General features: G+C 38.2%; 2 protein-coding genes across 2 annotated transcripts; one reads left to right on the top strand and one right to left on the bottom strand.

The window, feature by feature from the left end:
• Nucleotides 1-542: 542 nt before the first annotated feature.
• On the top strand, nucleotides 543-3,421 carry LOC132159807 (podocin-like). Its single transcript, XM_059569419.1, has 8 exons — nucleotides 543-924; nucleotides 1,003-1,106; nucleotides 1,215-1,287; nucleotides 1,597-1,679; nucleotides 2,299-2,502; nucleotides 2,577-2,632; nucleotides 2,714-2,792; nucleotides 2,877-3,421. Exons 2-8 carry the CDS (start codon nucleotides 1,035-1,037, stop codon nucleotides 3,141-3,143), a joined length of 834 nt encoding a protein of 277 aa, XP_059425402.1. The 5' UTR covers nucleotides 543-924; nucleotides 1,003-1,034; the 3' UTR covers nucleotides 3,144-3,421.
• Nucleotides 3,422-5,455: 2,034 nt separating this feature from the next.
• axdnd1 (axonemal dynein light chain domain containing 1) lies at nucleotides 5,456-13,608 on the bottom strand. The gene is made up of 25 exons (XM_059568696.1): nucleotides 13,230-13,608; nucleotides 12,564-12,736; nucleotides 12,390-12,493; nucleotides 12,231-12,309; nucleotides 12,057-12,142; nucleotides 11,914-11,970; nucleotides 11,363-11,471; nucleotides 10,865-10,986; nucleotides 10,645-10,785; nucleotides 10,458-10,562; nucleotides 9,708-9,828; nucleotides 9,509-9,610; nucleotides 9,260-9,426; nucleotides 9,115-9,184; nucleotides 8,794-9,028; nucleotides 8,491-8,707; nucleotides 8,173-8,266; nucleotides 7,581-7,768; nucleotides 7,402-7,492; nucleotides 7,204-7,305; nucleotides 7,018-7,119; nucleotides 6,802-6,915; nucleotides 6,635-6,726; nucleotides 5,971-6,101; nucleotides 5,456-5,641 (listed from the first exon to the last, which is right to left on the bottom strand). Exons 1-25 carry the CDS (start codon nucleotides 13,321-13,323, stop codon nucleotides 5,523-5,525), a joined length of 3,015 nt encoding a protein of 1,004 aa, XP_059424679.1. The 5' UTR covers nucleotides 13,324-13,608; the 3' UTR covers nucleotides 5,456-5,522.
• Between the last annotated feature and the right edge of the window lie 2,047 nt (nucleotides 13,609-15,655).

Here is a 15,655-nt window from a genome sequence, read left to right as displayed (position 1 = left end):
ACTGGCTCCAAAAGTAAAATGGATTACATGATCACGGATCGCAAAAAAAGGATTACTAAATCCGGATCAATTTTATCCGGATTAAACCTTTTGAAAAACCGGGCCCTTATTACTAAACTTAATAACACTATGAATGGTGTTTAACAAAACATTTTGCTTTGCTTTTTAATTCAATTATATAATTTGCCATTTACAACACTATAGGCGAAGGTGAATGTTAAATAACTTTGTTACAAACATGACATTTTCCCCAGATTTACCCAAAATAACCATTTTCTAAAAATGTTGTTCCATTTAAATATATTTATTACATATTTACAAAAAATAAATATTATATAGATAGATTGATTGATAGATGTTCAATCTAAATTCAAATCATTATTATAAATAAACATATAGAGGACATTCAGAGAACATGCCAGTTAGATTTTTTGTAACACGTTATTTTCCATTCAGCGCCTCTGTGTAGGATGTAACCACTGTGAAAAATTCATTAGAAGAGTACAAACACTCCCTTGTCACCATACGAACCTGCAGAGGCCTACAGAGATACTCCCTGTTCAGACCCACAGACGTCCCCAGGAGCATACCAGACACCAGAGGAACCCTCACAACAGATGTTTATAATGAGCGAAGCCGTGATGGAGAAAAGAATAGAAACATCTACGCATTCTGCAAGATCTGGACAGGAAAAGCAGGAGCCATGGCCTTCTGCTAAAGAGAGGAAAACCAAAGCCCCCAAATCCGTGAAGCTCCAAGAGCCCCGCAAAAGAAAAGAAAAACCAGAAGAGGAAAGAGGTGAAGCCAAAGAGGCTCAAATCATCTCCAGCAGCACTGTTGTAAATGTAGACGGTGTGAGGGAACGAATAAAAGAAGATCGAGAGGAGTTATTGGGATTATAGGAGACTGACGTGCTTGGAGAAGGTAAGTGTGGAGAAGAAAACACCTCAGAAAAGATGGAGAACCTATAGTATATTCTTCTCTCTTACATTTTCTCTAAAGCCTTGAAGAAGAGATACCTTGGAATTTGTGAGATGCTTCTCATAGTTTTGGTCCTGTCTGTGGTGATCTTCTTCTTTCCTGTTTCCATATGGTTCTGTGTGAAGGTATGCTTTTAATTTATGGGATTATATATTAAAAACGAATATGTATTTGGTAACTGTGTTCAGGTCCCGTAACTTTAATTTATTATGTATAAAATTGTGTATATGTAGATTGTGAGAGAACATGAGAGAGCCGTGAAATTTCGATTGGGGCATCTACTTCAGAAGAGACCACGGCGCCCTGGTACAGTTTTATTTACATATTAACACTTTTACAGTTAGCAAGGTTCTAGTTATTATTTTATGTGAAGAATATACAATTTTTAATACAAATGTAATATATTTTTACTATTTGATTTTTGTTATAGTTAAATATTAATATATAATTCTTAAAGTTATATAAAATTGTAAAGTTAATATAATTTTTAATTAATATACGAATGCATTTAATGTTATTTTAGTATGTTAATATTAAGAAGAAATAATTTTAACATTTTTGTAAATTATGTATTTCGGCTTTAGTAGCCTACATGTATGTTTTATTTTGCTGCAGGACTGATGTTTTATCTCCCATTTTTGGATGTGTGCCATATTGTCGACATTCGTCTGAAAATACTGAAGATCCTTCCTCACGCGGTAATTTCTTTGCTTTCAAAGTAACAAAAAAGCTTCCATATTTTCTGCACATAGACTTTAATCAGGTTAGACGCCATACTGAATGTAACGTGGATGGAAGGGATGACTTAAAGTCTTTACAATGGAACGCACTTGTATGAAGGTCCACGATCATGTATTTTCACAACTCACAAACAGTTTTGAGTATTTGTCTGCTGAAAGTTTTTTCTGAAAGATGTTTTGTTTGCTGAACAATCGATATATTGCAATCCTTCTGTCGCTCACAGTCTCCCTTTCATTCCTGTAAAAAAATTAATTACTACTAAGGTCTCTGTATAAGCAGCATTGTATTTTCTGAGATGAGTCATTTAATGAAGTGCACTGTAAAAAAGCTGCCTGCGGCAAACACCATCTCACTTACACACGTATGTGTGACATAAACATAAGGGTGGCAACGAGTCGAAGACTAGCCCAATCAAAACATCCACCTTTAGGTCTCTAGATATGGCTTGGAACTTTAAATGCAAGCAAAAAATAATTTTTTGAACCATTTTATTAACTGCTGAGAAAATGGCAAGTCTTAAAAATTATAAAACACCTCTTCAACAAGTCATATTATTCCATGTCATTGCATCGTCAGGTGGTGACCAAAGATCTGGTGTGTACCGAAGTGAGCGCGGTGTGTTACTATCGTATCGAGAATGTGTCTGTGTGTTATTCCTCCCTCGCTGGTGTCCCAGATGTGCTGCAGGCTCTGACCCAGGTCTCTGTTAGAGAGATACTGGCCCATCATGCCTTCACTGACATTTTGCTGGACCGCAAACGGATGGCCCGGGAGATTCAGGTAGGCCTCAACAGATATGACACCTCATGAGGGCTTGAAACAAGACGTTTACTAAGTTTTCATGTGTTGGGCAGGTCAGTTTAGATTCGGTAACCTGCAGGTGGGGTATCAAAGTGGAAAGAGCAGAAATGTAAGTACATAGAACAGATTAGACTCCAAAAGTCGTCACATTACGGGACTCACAACATACTGTATGTCCACACTGTTGCAGAGAAGAAATTAGTCTTCCACCTGAGCTGCAACACAACTTCGCTGTGGAGGCCGAAGCGAGACGTCAGGCAAAGGTCAAAGTAAGGCCGTCTGTACAAAATGGGATTTGAACCCACAACCTTTCAGTTTCCAAACCAGCTTTTTAACCACTATGCTTTGCACAGGTGATCTCTGCAGAAGGAGAAAAGGTGGCTTGTGAGGCTTTGAAGGCCTCTGTAGAGTCTCTCTCTGGTTCTCCACTGGTTGTGCACCTTCGACTCCTGCAGCTCCTCAACAATCTGCGCTCTGAGCAGCCTGCTGTGGTCCTCAACATACCTTCTGATGTCCTGACTCAATCCATCGACCTCACCAGTTTGACAAGACCTGCCAATCAAGGTCTGACTGCAGGTGATGGCTCAGATGATGCAAACAAAGACTCGCCCATGATGTAAAGACAGCATGGCTATCAATGTTTACTTACAGTTTCATATGACTCATTTTACATAGACAACTTACTGATACAGTATTTACCTCTGCACCATCTGACTCTCACTTTAACTTAATCTTTATAAATACTAATCATTTACACTGTTAAAGCTGCAGTCTGTAACTTTTGGCGCTCTAGCAGTTAAAAAAACATAACTGCATGCGTCTTGAGGAAGAACATTGCAGCCGTAGCTACTTCTCTCTATTTAGCTACTCTGCAGTGGGTCCTACCAGAACCAGTCTAAAATAGTCTGCAAATCTGTCCAGGGCTGGCTTGTTTGCTTTTAATTATAAAAAGTTCTATTTTTAACAAATGTAAATGCCCTTTCACACCAAAAAGTGAAAGGAGTAAGCCTCAAGCTGAAGGAAAAGTAAATTCACATCCATACAGTAGAATGCAGGAGAGGAAGGTTCAACACTACTTAACAATAGAAAACAAAACAATGAACCACAAATGTTAGTTTATCACGTCATTTTTGTTTATTAGTATGGTTGAACTGGATCATCAAAGGTCAGCAGCAAAGAGACTGGATAATCAAATGGGATTAAATCATAGACTGTAAAAAACTGAATTAAATACATAATTGTTATTGTTTTATTTAACAAATGTAATTATTGCAGGTTTGCGTTATTTACATTTAATCATTTAGCAGACGCTTTTATCCAAAGCGACATACAAATGAGAACAAAAGAAGCAATCAGACCAACAAAAGAACAACAACAGTATATAAGAGCCATGACAAGTCTCAGTTAGTCTAGTACAGAACACATAGCCAGGTGTTTTTTTTTTTTTTTTTTTAAGAATATGATAGACAAGAAAAGAAAAGGTAAGTGCTAGTATTAGTTGGTTAAGTACCGGGCGAAAAAGATGAGTCTTTAGATGTTTCTTGAAAATGAGTAAAGACTCAGCTGTACGAATTGAGATTGGGAGGTCATTCCACCAGCTGGGCACAGTCCAAGAAAAGGTCCGTGAGAGTGATTTTGAACTTCATTGGGATGGCACCACAACGCGTCGTTCACTTGCAGAGCGCAAACTTCTGGAGGGCACATAAGATTTAACCAGTGAGTTTAGGTATATTGGTGCCGTGCCAGTGGTCATCTTGTAGGCAAGCATCAGTACCTTGAATTTGATGCGAGCGGCTACTGGTAGCCAGTGTAACCTGATGAGTAGAGGAGTAACATGAGCTTTTTTTGGCTCATTGAAGACATCCCTCGCTGCTGCATTCAGGATCAGTTGCAGAGGCTTGATAATACATGCAGGAAGGCCCGCCAGGAGAGCATTACAATAGTCCAGTCTGGAGAGAACAAGAGCTTGGACAAGAAGTTGGGTGGGTTGCTCTGACAGGAAGGGTCTAATCTTCCTAATGTTGTATAATTCAAACCTGCAGGACTGGGTCGTTGTAGCAATGTGGTCTGTGAAGCTTAACTGATGATCCATCACAACTCCTAGTAATCTGGCTGTCCTGGAAGGAGTTATGGTTGACGAACCCAGCTGTATAGAGTAGTTTTGATGAAACGATGTGTTAGCCGGAACCACCAGCAGTTCTGTCTTAGTAAGGTTGAGCTGAAGGTGATGGTCATTCATCCAGCTAGACAGGCTGAAATGCGAGCAGCTACCGTCGGGTCATCTGGTTGGAATGAGAAGTAGAGTTGGGTGTCATCAGCGTAGCAGTGATAAGAAAAGCCATGCTTCTGAATAGACAGATCCTAATGCCGTCATGTCAAATAAAGGCATTATATTCTGCATTTCACTGTTTTGAATAATTTTGATTAATACAGAATCTGTTTTCTTTTTTTTGCGAGGAAAAAGAATTAATGCATGAACTACAGTAATATCATGTTCACAGAGTGCATACAAAGCCTCTGTACTTCTCTCAACATGGGGACCGGAGACCTTTGAGTAAATTAATGGGAAAAAAAGTAACTGGTGTTACTAATTTGAAAAAGTAACTGGTGTTTTTTCTTCTAAATTAAAAAGTAATGCGTTATTTTACTTGTTACTTGAAAAAAGTAATTATCGAATTATGTAACTGGTAACACGTTACCCCCAACACTGATAGTATGAATATGAAAAATTATTATAGATGTAGCGTAGTTATTCATAATAAGCTAAAAACACGGTTTGGAAAATGGATTCATGATGTACTCGCTTTTTAAGTGAATTTTGTAAATTGTGAACACTAAAGAAAGTTACAGACTGCAGCTTTAAATGTAATCTTTAACAAATCTCAAAATGAATTTTAATGTTATGATATGTGCAATACAAATACACTTCAAATACAGATGTGTCTATACTTTATTATTTTGCCCAACATGAGCTCCATGAGCTGGGTGTTTATTCCCATTTAGCGTTTTTTGGTGCCCCTGGACAGTTTCGGGCTGGCTTCAGGTTTCTGACTTCTCGTTTTAGTTTCAGAAGGGGTGCTGGGGGCCTTGTGTGTGGGTGCAATGTTCTTCTTGCTCGCTGTAAATAAATATAATCAGAGAGTAGAAACAGATCAGTTCATACTGTAATTACATTAAAAAAAAAAAAGATTTCACAACAGGTTCAAGTTGAATTTGCCAAGTTGACCAACAAAAAGCTGCTGGATTTGAAAGTGACTTGTTTGAGTGGTGCTTCATACAAGTCATTGACTACTTCACTGCCTCATACAAGTATTATCATTCAATACTTACAGTACACAACAGACAATAAAACTTATTGCCTGCACATTTTTGAATGAAAAAAATGGCTAATGTGACCATAGCTCTATTCTTATTCTGTAGTGTAATATTTGCCTCTGGCACACTTACACTTGGTCTCCACACTGGGCTGAGCCTGTAGCTGCCTCTCCAGATCTTGTATCTTGTCCAGAGCTGCCTGTAGGTCTTCTTCTGCCTTTAGTGCTCGTACCTCCATGCTGATAGCTCGCGTCTCTACATCCCTGGACAATACAGCTTATATAGAGATCACTACAGATCTGATTAAAGGATTAGTTTAATTCCAGAATAAATAAGTTCCTGATAATTTACTAAACCCCATATCATCCAAGATTTTCATGTCTTTCTTTCTTCAGTCGAAAAGAAATTGAGGTTTGTGAGGAACACATTCCAGGGTTTTTCTCCATATAGTGGACGTCAACAGGGACCAACAGGTTGAAGGTCCAATTTGCAGTTTCATCGCAGCTTCAAAGGGCTTTTTTAGAAAATGACCGAACATTTCATTAGATGAGACCCTTATTCCTTGGCTGGGATTGTGTACAGTCCTTTCAACACCATCAAGGGCTGTTGGTCCTTGGTGAAGTCCACTATATGGAAAAAAATCATGGAATGTTTTTCTCAAAAACCTTATTTTCTTTTCAGCTGAAGAAAGAAAGACATGAACATCTTGGATAACATGGGAGTGAGTAAATTATAATTTTTTTTATTCTGGAAGTGAACGAATCCTTTAAGAATACATTTTACTTCTAATACTTACAAAAGCTCTTGCTGAAGAGTTCTCACTGTTTCTAATGCATCTAAGGCTTCCTTGGCATTTTTAGTGTGAGGGGATACCACAAGTTCTTCAGTCTGGAAAATAAGAAAAGGTTTATGCTTTACACTCTGTAGATGGTAAGCTGATGGAGATGGTTTCAGCCAACTCACCCCTGTAAGTTCGACAGTGTCCTCTCCTAAGTTCTTCTCAGTGATATTGCCATCATAACCAACTAGCTTCATGACTGAGTCATTTTTGTCATGTCTGCTGACCTTTTCTTCCCCCTGAGAAAAATTTGGTTTATTTATTTGGTGTAAATCCATGTAACCAAACTAGCTATATGGCTAGCAAGCTAATAGCTTGTATGGAAGAAAAGTATTAGTTACATATTCATCAGCACTTTGGACAGAATAAGGCCCAGTGGCGTCTTTTATGGTCAAGGATTCCTCTTCATCTTCTTTTTTAGGTTCTTCTGGTTGTTGCTCAAGCTAAGAAGATATACAAGAAAGTTACTCACATTCTGCACAAGCATAGCTGTATCCTACCAGAGAGCCTATGCTGATGTCGCTCACTGGCTGTGGTACAATTTTTCCAGAAAGCTGCAGGTCCACAGGGCTTCCCTTCACATCTGACAGTAGTATTCGACAGGCCTCCACCCACTCGCCACACTCTTTCTGAACAAAACACAATCCATGGCATTACAGGTGAGAAGTGAATTAAAAAAAAAAGAGTAAACCTTGGTTGAGAAGATCGGAGGGATTGTAAAGTACCTGAAGTTTAGCAAGTTGGTAGAGCTCATTCTCTGTGTCATTCTGAGTTGAGCTCTTCCGGATTGCCTCCTCCACAATAGCCTGACAAGAACTGCAGGACAATTTGTGTAAAGAATTATAAGCAAAAGTATAAGCAGTTCAGGTATATCCTCTTGATGCATTGCGTTTAATGAGATCACCTTGTGATGTACTTGGAGAAATAGTCAAGTTTCCCAGAGAGGTTCCTGGCATCCTCCTCCAGCTTCTGAACAGACACGTCCACAATGGCGTTTAATTCAGGCGTTGGAAGATTCGGTTCTTGGACTGGAACCATCAGTAGCAGAAGGTCCACCATCCACCGAATCAACTTGGTGTGAAGAGAAGTTACCTGATAATACATGATGAGATCATCATTCATGGCATGGACCTTGGGCATCAAGTCCTGGTCCAAGAAATCCACCTTCCTGCAGAGTTTAAGTCGAATTGTGGTTAAACATCCCTGAACCAGGAAATCCAAAAATGTCAAAATGTCCTTGGCTGCATTTCCCAAAAGACTTGTAAGCATAAGTAGATCATAGAGACCACTGGTTCTAATGGTTTCTACAATAAACTTAGACTTACTGCATTTGGTAAATGCAGGTGTCCTGTCCTAAGCCATGAGAGATGATAATCTTGTCTTGTCTACGCCAGGTCTGTTGGATCTAAACTCTGTAGGAGGATGACCTCCATGAACAGGAGTGGACTTCCTTGACTAAGGGAATGCAAGAAACGTTATGCAGTCCTGGGGTGTACCTCCTCATGAAGCCTCATATTTTCACAGTTGAAAAAGTTTTCTTGAGAGAACAGGAATTCCTTCATTGCCTTTAAGACATCATCCATTTCAATCCTGTCACAGATACAAACAGGGAAATTGGACATGGTTTAACCACAAACATGAATCAAGTCCTATTTGTTTTGTGTATTTTGTAGCAAGTTTCTGCCCATGTTTCTGAGGGTCCATTTTGTTTAGGATGCTTCCTTAAAATGCAGCCATCCATGTTGGCAGTAGACAAGGTGTCTCACTAGGTTTTGCAAGATAGCTATAATGTTTGATCCTTGCATCTGTCTTACTTGGTGTGGGGTTTCTTTTTAACCCTGTCGCGTTCTGACTGTGTGCTGTCCACTAGTTGGAGAGCCTCCTTAGACAGATTCATCAAGTTGCCAAGAGTTCCCTCCAACTTGAGCCAATCACCCAAAGTCTGCTCCTCTGGAAGTCCACTCAAGGACTTTAATCTTCTTGACCAGGACTCCATATTTTCAATAAGCGGCATTAGGGTTGCATGGATCCCTGCAAAAACAGCCAAGAGCTGACATAAATATCTATTAGAGAAACCAAACAAGACTATGTGAGGAACTAAAGAGCTTGGTTCTCACCACTTTCTCCACTAATACGGATTCCCAGTTGGTTCTGGAGCTCTGTAATGGACTTCGCAAGCTCCCTCATGGCCTCCTGGCCTTTAGGTGGCCCACCTTCTGGCCCAGGGTGTCTCCTAAACAGCTGGAGACAAATCTCAATCCAGGACTCTTGTAGGTTTGTTAGCATTTCAAGTGTTTCCTGACCAGACACTAGGTCCACTCCTCCATATCGCTCACACTGCTGTGTCAACACCTGTAGGTGGACAGAGATAGCTAAAATTTTTACATTTAAAGTGGAAAGTAGAATAAGAAAAAAAAAAAAAAAAAAAGATTGCTAACCTTTGACCATTGCTTCAGGTCTTGGGACAGCTCATCTTCTGAAGACATGTCAACGTTCGTAGTAGGGTTCCTTATGAACCATATCAGAGCAAAGTTAATAAAGAAATAACTAAAATACAAAGAAAAAAGTATTTACTTTACTGACCTTGATTTGTCTTCATAAAACTTGTGCCATTTGACAATGTTAGCACGGACACATTCTATGGTCTTGCGCTGTTTGCTTTCAGCCTCTCTGAGGTTCTCCATGAAGGTGGTCAGTTTATCTTTCCACTGGTCAGTCAATTCCATGATGTGAGAAACATCCTCAGAGTCCTGTGCATAAAAATAACATGAAAATAACATTACTCTACATGTCAATGTCTTGACAGGATGAGATATTAGGTATTTTAAGTACCTTTGCTGTTAGGAGAACAGTAAAATGATCTGCAGTCTTGGCCCAGGTCTGCTCACTAATATGTAGCCGTCTGACCAGATGAAGTTTATTTATCTTTATTATCTGAAAGAAATATGTGAGATATTTAGACCCAAATATTATAAATTCTTTCAAAATAAAAGTCAAAAGTGAATTGTCAAGCAGAATGCCACAAAGTCACCTTGACTGCAAGACTATAGGTGGCTTTTCTCCAGAGGTCCGTTTCTTCATATAGCTGAGACATCTGTCCTTCAAGTCTCCTTCGCTGCAGCTCATAAAGCTCATGGTACTCTGCTACAATACTGCCGAAAATTCATTTTATTTAAACCAGACTGATATAAAGTTACAATGAATAGTATTAAATACAATGAGTCTGTATTAAATACTAGGGGCCAGATTTACTAACAGCATGTGCCAGTGCAAACAGTCTTTAATACTGTCAGGACATATTAAAGATGCACAGTAAAGAATTATTAATGAAAAGGTGTGGACAGTTATTTTGGTGCCTGAACTTATTGAATATTAATTTGTAGGAGTCTCCCTTTCAGACGAAAAATTTATAGGAGGAGAGTATAAAAATTAATCACGCAACGCGATTTACTAACTTTGCACTCATCAAATTACTGGTATTTGCGACATTATTAAACGCAAAAAAGCATGTCTTAAACTATTTTGCGCCTGTGTTGTGAGTAGATCATCTGCACCTGATGAGCATCAGCTCCGCTTATTTCCAAAAATGCTAAATTACGCTGAGTTTAGTAGCCTATATCACATTGGTCAATATGTAAATGAGATGTTGCGTCTGTGTTCTTTAATTTGCGTATTGTCAGTAAATCACCCTCAGAAATTTCCATATCCATCGTAATTGCACTCTAGTTCTAATTTGCCATTTAGTAAATCTGGCCCTATGTTTAAGTATTATTTCACACACTTTGCATTGCGTTGCGACTCCTCCAGGGCTTTAGCGAGCTCCTCTTTGGCTTTCTCTGCCTCTTTGGAAACATTCTCATCATGTTCTTTCATAGCACTCAGTTCCCTTTAACAGGTCAAATATACACAAGGTTAGAACTAACACAAATCACACTCAGTTGACCATTTAGAAGTTGTAACCAACTTACAAATTAAGCTTCGCAATGGAGCTTTTGAAGTGAATGATTTCTTCAGTGAGCCGGCGGTCTAGAGCCTTCTGCGCTAAGGTTTCTGTGTGCAGACCCTTCACCTGCCGTGGGATACGGTCAAGTAGAGCCACGTACCTCTCCCTGGACAAGTGGAAGAGGAAGTGAGGTCACTCTCTAATGGAAACCCAGAGAAAAAAGCAGGTAAAACTGTGATGCAGACCTGATCTTGGCGAGGAGTTGTCCTCTCTCGGCACATTCGACGCTGACCTGGCGGATTAGCTCGTGGAAGACTATGTTGTAGATGTTCTGCTCGATTTGAACCAGCTCCAGTAAATTTTCAATCTGAAACATGATAAATGTTCTATAAAGATACACTTTTGTATCATTGTAAATCATTATATTTATTCATAATTGTATAAATCATTATTGTTAGCAAGCCAACCTACATAAATCTAAATAATACCAATTTTTTATTTACGGTATTTATTTACTTTTTTACACTCAAAAATCCTTAAAAACTAACCTGCAAGAGTTTGATAGTGGCATTTTGGTGACTGTACAGTTTATTTTAGTTTTGTAAATTATCACTGTAAAGCATTCAATTTAGTCATAATTGTGAAAATCATTAGTGTAAATATACCAACCTATGAGAATCTGAATGGTACTTTATTAATTTACTGATTGATTGACTGATTGTATTTTTATTTTTTTAACTAACCTGTGAGAATTCCGTTAGCTCTTGAAACTCTTGATTGACACCTGCTTTTTCCAACATTTTGTCCATCACTTTCCATAACTGTACCACCTCAAGACGGCCGCTGGGTTTCCTAGAGGTTGTGTAGACAATATTATAAATATTACTATCAATATTAATAATTTTAAAGAAAAAGAAAGAAAGAAAGAAAGTGGTTGTTTAGAAACTATAAACTATTATAAATATTAATAATATTTGTAATAAATAACTTAAGACATACATATAGCTTCCTAGTGGAAATATTTTATAAATAAAATTTAAATATTATATTATAAATATTTAGAATATAATATTTATAAATATAATTTTATGAATTGATAAATATTATATTTGATATATAAATACGCTTATATTATTAATAATTTGAAATGAATAAATATTTAGTTTCTTTGTGGTTGTTTAAAAATAGAAATATTTATATTATTAATATTATGAATAATATTTTTTTTTATCAAAGAACTAGACATACAGACATGGACAGATAGATAGATTATATATTGTAGACTACAACTCACATTGATGGAAAGACTCTTAGTTTCTGTTTGTCATCTTCTAGGAGAACTGTGAATTTGCTATAAAAGAAATAAAAACAAACAAAGCAACTTGTTTAGCTGTAAAAAAAAGACAGATTCTTACAGACCAAAGCAGACTGACTTACTCATCATAGCACTGCAGTCCTTTAAGGCCTTTGTTTTTTATGATGTGATATTCTTCCGGGATTAATGTTTCCAGTGAATTCACATCCTTCAACCCAAAAAAAACCCAAAGTTTCAACATACAAAAAGATATAAAGAACTCAGCACCAAATTCAAGTTATTCTCCTATCACTTGCATTTTGATCTCCCTGAGCGGGGCTTCGTTCAGTCATTGGTGGGAGAGGCAGTCGAGCATCACAGAGGAAGGAAATGTCTCTGTTCAGATTAAAACAAACACCGTGAGCTAGAAAATGTCTCAGTATCTTGTATATAAATGTATAAGGATTCATTCCAACCTTCCAGCTCCAGTCAGAGAGGTGGGCTGGTTGAGAAAGTATTGGTATTTCTTGCGTCTAGCTGGATGGTGCCACACTGCATCGGTGCGATGTATTAAACAAACCTGGGAGAAGAGGTAAAAAGAGATGATTGAGTTACTAGAAACAATTTGAAAAAGAAACGGTGGAACAGACCTTGAGGTCCTTGGGAGTTTTGGTTAATCTGAGGGGTCCGAGTCTGTCTTGAGGACAGGTGGTGGATCTTAAATTTGTGAGGAGCTCGTCTGGAATTAAATCATCACGCATTTGCAGGCTGCTCCTGTCTTTTACAGGTGTCCTCTCTCTCACCTGAGGAAGCTCGGCCACCACTAGACAGATGAAGCACATAAAAACATAACCTATGTAAGACAGAGACATTAAATAGACCGCGGAAAATAATATAATTATATAAGATGAAGAACAAAGTTGGTGCAAATTTCATAAATAAATTAATTAAATAAACAATTATAATAGAAGAAAGGGTTTGTTATGTGGCATACATAAGAATAACTAATAACAAACTGGGTAAATAAATAAATGGGCTATTAAGAATAACAAAGATTAAAGTTGGCGATATGAAAGAAAATAAATAAAGAAAATAAAAAAGAAAGAAAGGTGGTGATTTTTTTTTTACCATGAAACATAAAATAGAAAAAGTTGAATCAGTAGGCTATTAAGGGTGCTAAACATTACTAATAACAAAGAATACTAGAAGTTGAAATGGAACAAATAAATGTTAAGAATAAAGTTGATGATGCAGCTTTAAGAGCTTGAGCTGAACAAAGAAGCCGGTGAGAGTTGTTGTTGTTGTTGCTGACTCACCGTCATCGACAGCAGCGCTGGATCGCCTCGTCCTGCGGCTCTCGGGCGTCGCTCGCTCCGCGGGAGACGCGCTGCAGCTGACGGACACCGACATGCTCACAACGTATAAACTCGCTGCTGGACACTGTTCACATGTGAGGAACCGCGGAAAAGACGCAAAGGCGCTACAACATTCAACTTTCTGCCGTGGCGCTCCAGATAACGCATAAAGTTTGGCTAGTGTCTGCGCGCGAGCTGCTAACTCACTCCAAAACACGGATAATGAAAGTTGGTTGTCATGGACGCGTCGCGTTACTACGTCACTCTCCCCAGTTACAGAATCACATGCGAAACAGAGACCGCTCTAACATGAACACTAACTAGATTTCCTTTATCACAAGCATACGTTGATTCCTGTAGTAGTTAAACGAATCCTTTTTAATTATTCATAAGTTGTCTTATTAATAATTTAGCGGTTCAGCCAAACAAATGAGTTGACGGTGTAACGTTACAGCTTGGAGAAGGGGAAAAAATTGCTGGTTGCTTGTTATGATTACCTAAAACTTAAATGATTAATATCATCCTCGATAATGAAAAAAAAAGCTTAAATAAAATAAAACAATGTAAAAAAAATTGTTTAACTTAATGTTTGTCCTGGATATAGCCCATTAAGTTGAAGTAGCCTTCCAAAATTACTAAACCCTGATATAAGAATAAAGCTATACAGAAAAGAAACAGTAATAAAATGATAACAGCACATTACAAAATTAATAAAAGATAAACTTAAATATGAAAGATACTCTAATATCAGATAATAATAATATAAGAATGATAAAATGACCCATTGGCGCTGCACACGTGGCGACTTGCAACAGGTGTCTGCAGTTGAGTGTAATTGTTTTCATGAGTGTTGGAGTAGTTCTCTTGGTTTGTTTGCAGTTCTTTTATTTTTCTATTTTTAATACAATACAATTTAATATTGTTCTGTGATGTCTCTAAGGAAGATGGGGATATCATTGCTGGTTTTAATACTTTTATTCCACTCTGCTGCTGGAACATTTTCGAACCGGATTCAATACACCCGAGATCTTTTCCTTGAGCTAAACACAGGCAGCTTGATGTCGAGGCAACTTGCAAATTCCCCCCTGTTTAAGGACATTATGGCTTACAATAATTGCCAGCTTTTTAGTCCTGGAGAAGATGGCAGGACCAGAAGAAAAACACGTAAAAGAGGCAAAAAAGGCGGCGTGCGACAGCGCGTGAGAATCCTAACAAGGAAGAGACGTCTGCCTCTACCTTCAATAGTCCTGGCAAATGTTCAATCACTGAAAAACAAGGTGGATGAACTGCAAGCACGAGTATCTCACACACGGGAGTTCAGAGATGCGTGTGTTTTAGCCTTCACTGAGACGTGGCTGACGGCCGCAAACATGGATCCTACAACCGACATTGATGGATTCGGGGTACCAATACGTCTTGATCGTGACCCATGTACGACGGGGAAGCGGCAGGGAGGTGGAGTATGTTTTTATATTAACCCAAGATGGTGTAATAATGTGACTGTTCGGGAGAAAAATTGCCTACCGGACATTGAGCTATTGACAATTTCGGTGAGACCATATTATTTGCCAAGGGAATTTCCTCAAGTGTTTTTGTCGGTTGTGTATATTCACCCTAAGGCTAACTTTAAAAACGCAAATGAGGTATTGTTCTCTGTGTTGCAAAGACTTCAGTCCATCTCACCTGATGCCCCATGTCTTGTAATGGGTGATTTTAACCGCAGTAACTGCAGTAAAACATTTAGCCATTTTCATCAGTACATCACTTGTCACACTCGAGGAAATAAGACTCTTGACTTATGTTATGGATCCATACGAGGAGCGTACAGATCCGTTGCTGAGTCCCCTCCGCACAGAATCACGGACAGTCCAGGTATGGAATGAGGATGGTATATTGGCCCTACAAGGATGTTTTGAGTGCACGGACTGGTCTGTTTTTCATGCACCATCTGACAATATTAATGAGTTGACTGATGTGGTGGCTAGTTATATCTCATTCTGTGTCGATAATGTGATTGATACCAAGGTTATCACCAGGCATTCAAATAATAAGCCTTGGTTTAATAATGAACTGAAAAATCTTCTTAAGAAGAAAAGTGTTGTTTTTAAAAGTGGTGATAAAGTTGCTTATTCTGCTATTAGGAAGGAAGTAAGAGCTGCTATTGCAAAGGCAAAACATAATTATAAAGAAAAAATAGAACAAAAATATTTAAATGCTGATCAAAGGGCGGTGTGGGACGGAATGAAACTAATGACAGGTATACAGGGAAGTAGAACTACGATATCCTTAAATGGGTATACATCTAATGCGTGTTTAGCTAATGAACTTAATAAATTTTATCTAAGATTCGATGTGGATGATGATAATGTGAAGTTTGACTTTGGGCA

This window comes from Carassius carassius, chromosome 16, assembly GCF_963082965.1.
Source record: "Carassius carassius chromosome 16, fCarCar2.1, whole genome shotgun sequence".
NCBI classification, from domain to species: Eukaryota; Metazoa; Chordata; class Actinopteri; order Cypriniformes; family Cyprinidae; genus Carassius; species Carassius carassius.
The sequence above is the reverse complement of the archived record's forward strand: the minus strand, read 5'-3'. Positions and strand labels throughout refer to the sequence as shown.

Coding starts and splice junctions, on each gene's coding strand:
- axdnd1 (XM_059568696.1), bottom strand. CDS start 13,323: ATGTCGGTGTCCGTCAGCTGCAGCGCGTCTCCCGCGGAGCGAGCGACG. Junction 11,472..11,913: donor CTAAGAGTCTTTCCATCAAT/GTGAGTTGTAGT, acceptor CACAACCTCTAG/GAAACCCAGCGGCCGTCTTG. Junction 6,102..6,634: donor ACTCTTCAGCAAGAGCTTTT/GTAAGTATTAGA, acceptor TGTATTGTCCAG/GGATGTAGAGACGCGAGCTA.
- LOC132159807 (XM_059569419.1), top strand. CDS start 1,035: ATGCTTCTCATAGTTTTGGTCCTGTCTGTGGTGATCTTCTTCTTTCCT. Junction 1,288..1,596: donor GAAGAGACCACGGCGCCCTG/GTACAGTTTTAT, acceptor ATTTTGCTGCAG/GACTGATGTTTTATCTCCCA. Junction 1,680..2,298: donor TGAAGATCCTTCCTCACGCG/GTAATTTCTTTG, acceptor TTGCATCGTCAG/GTGGTGACCAAAGATCTGGT.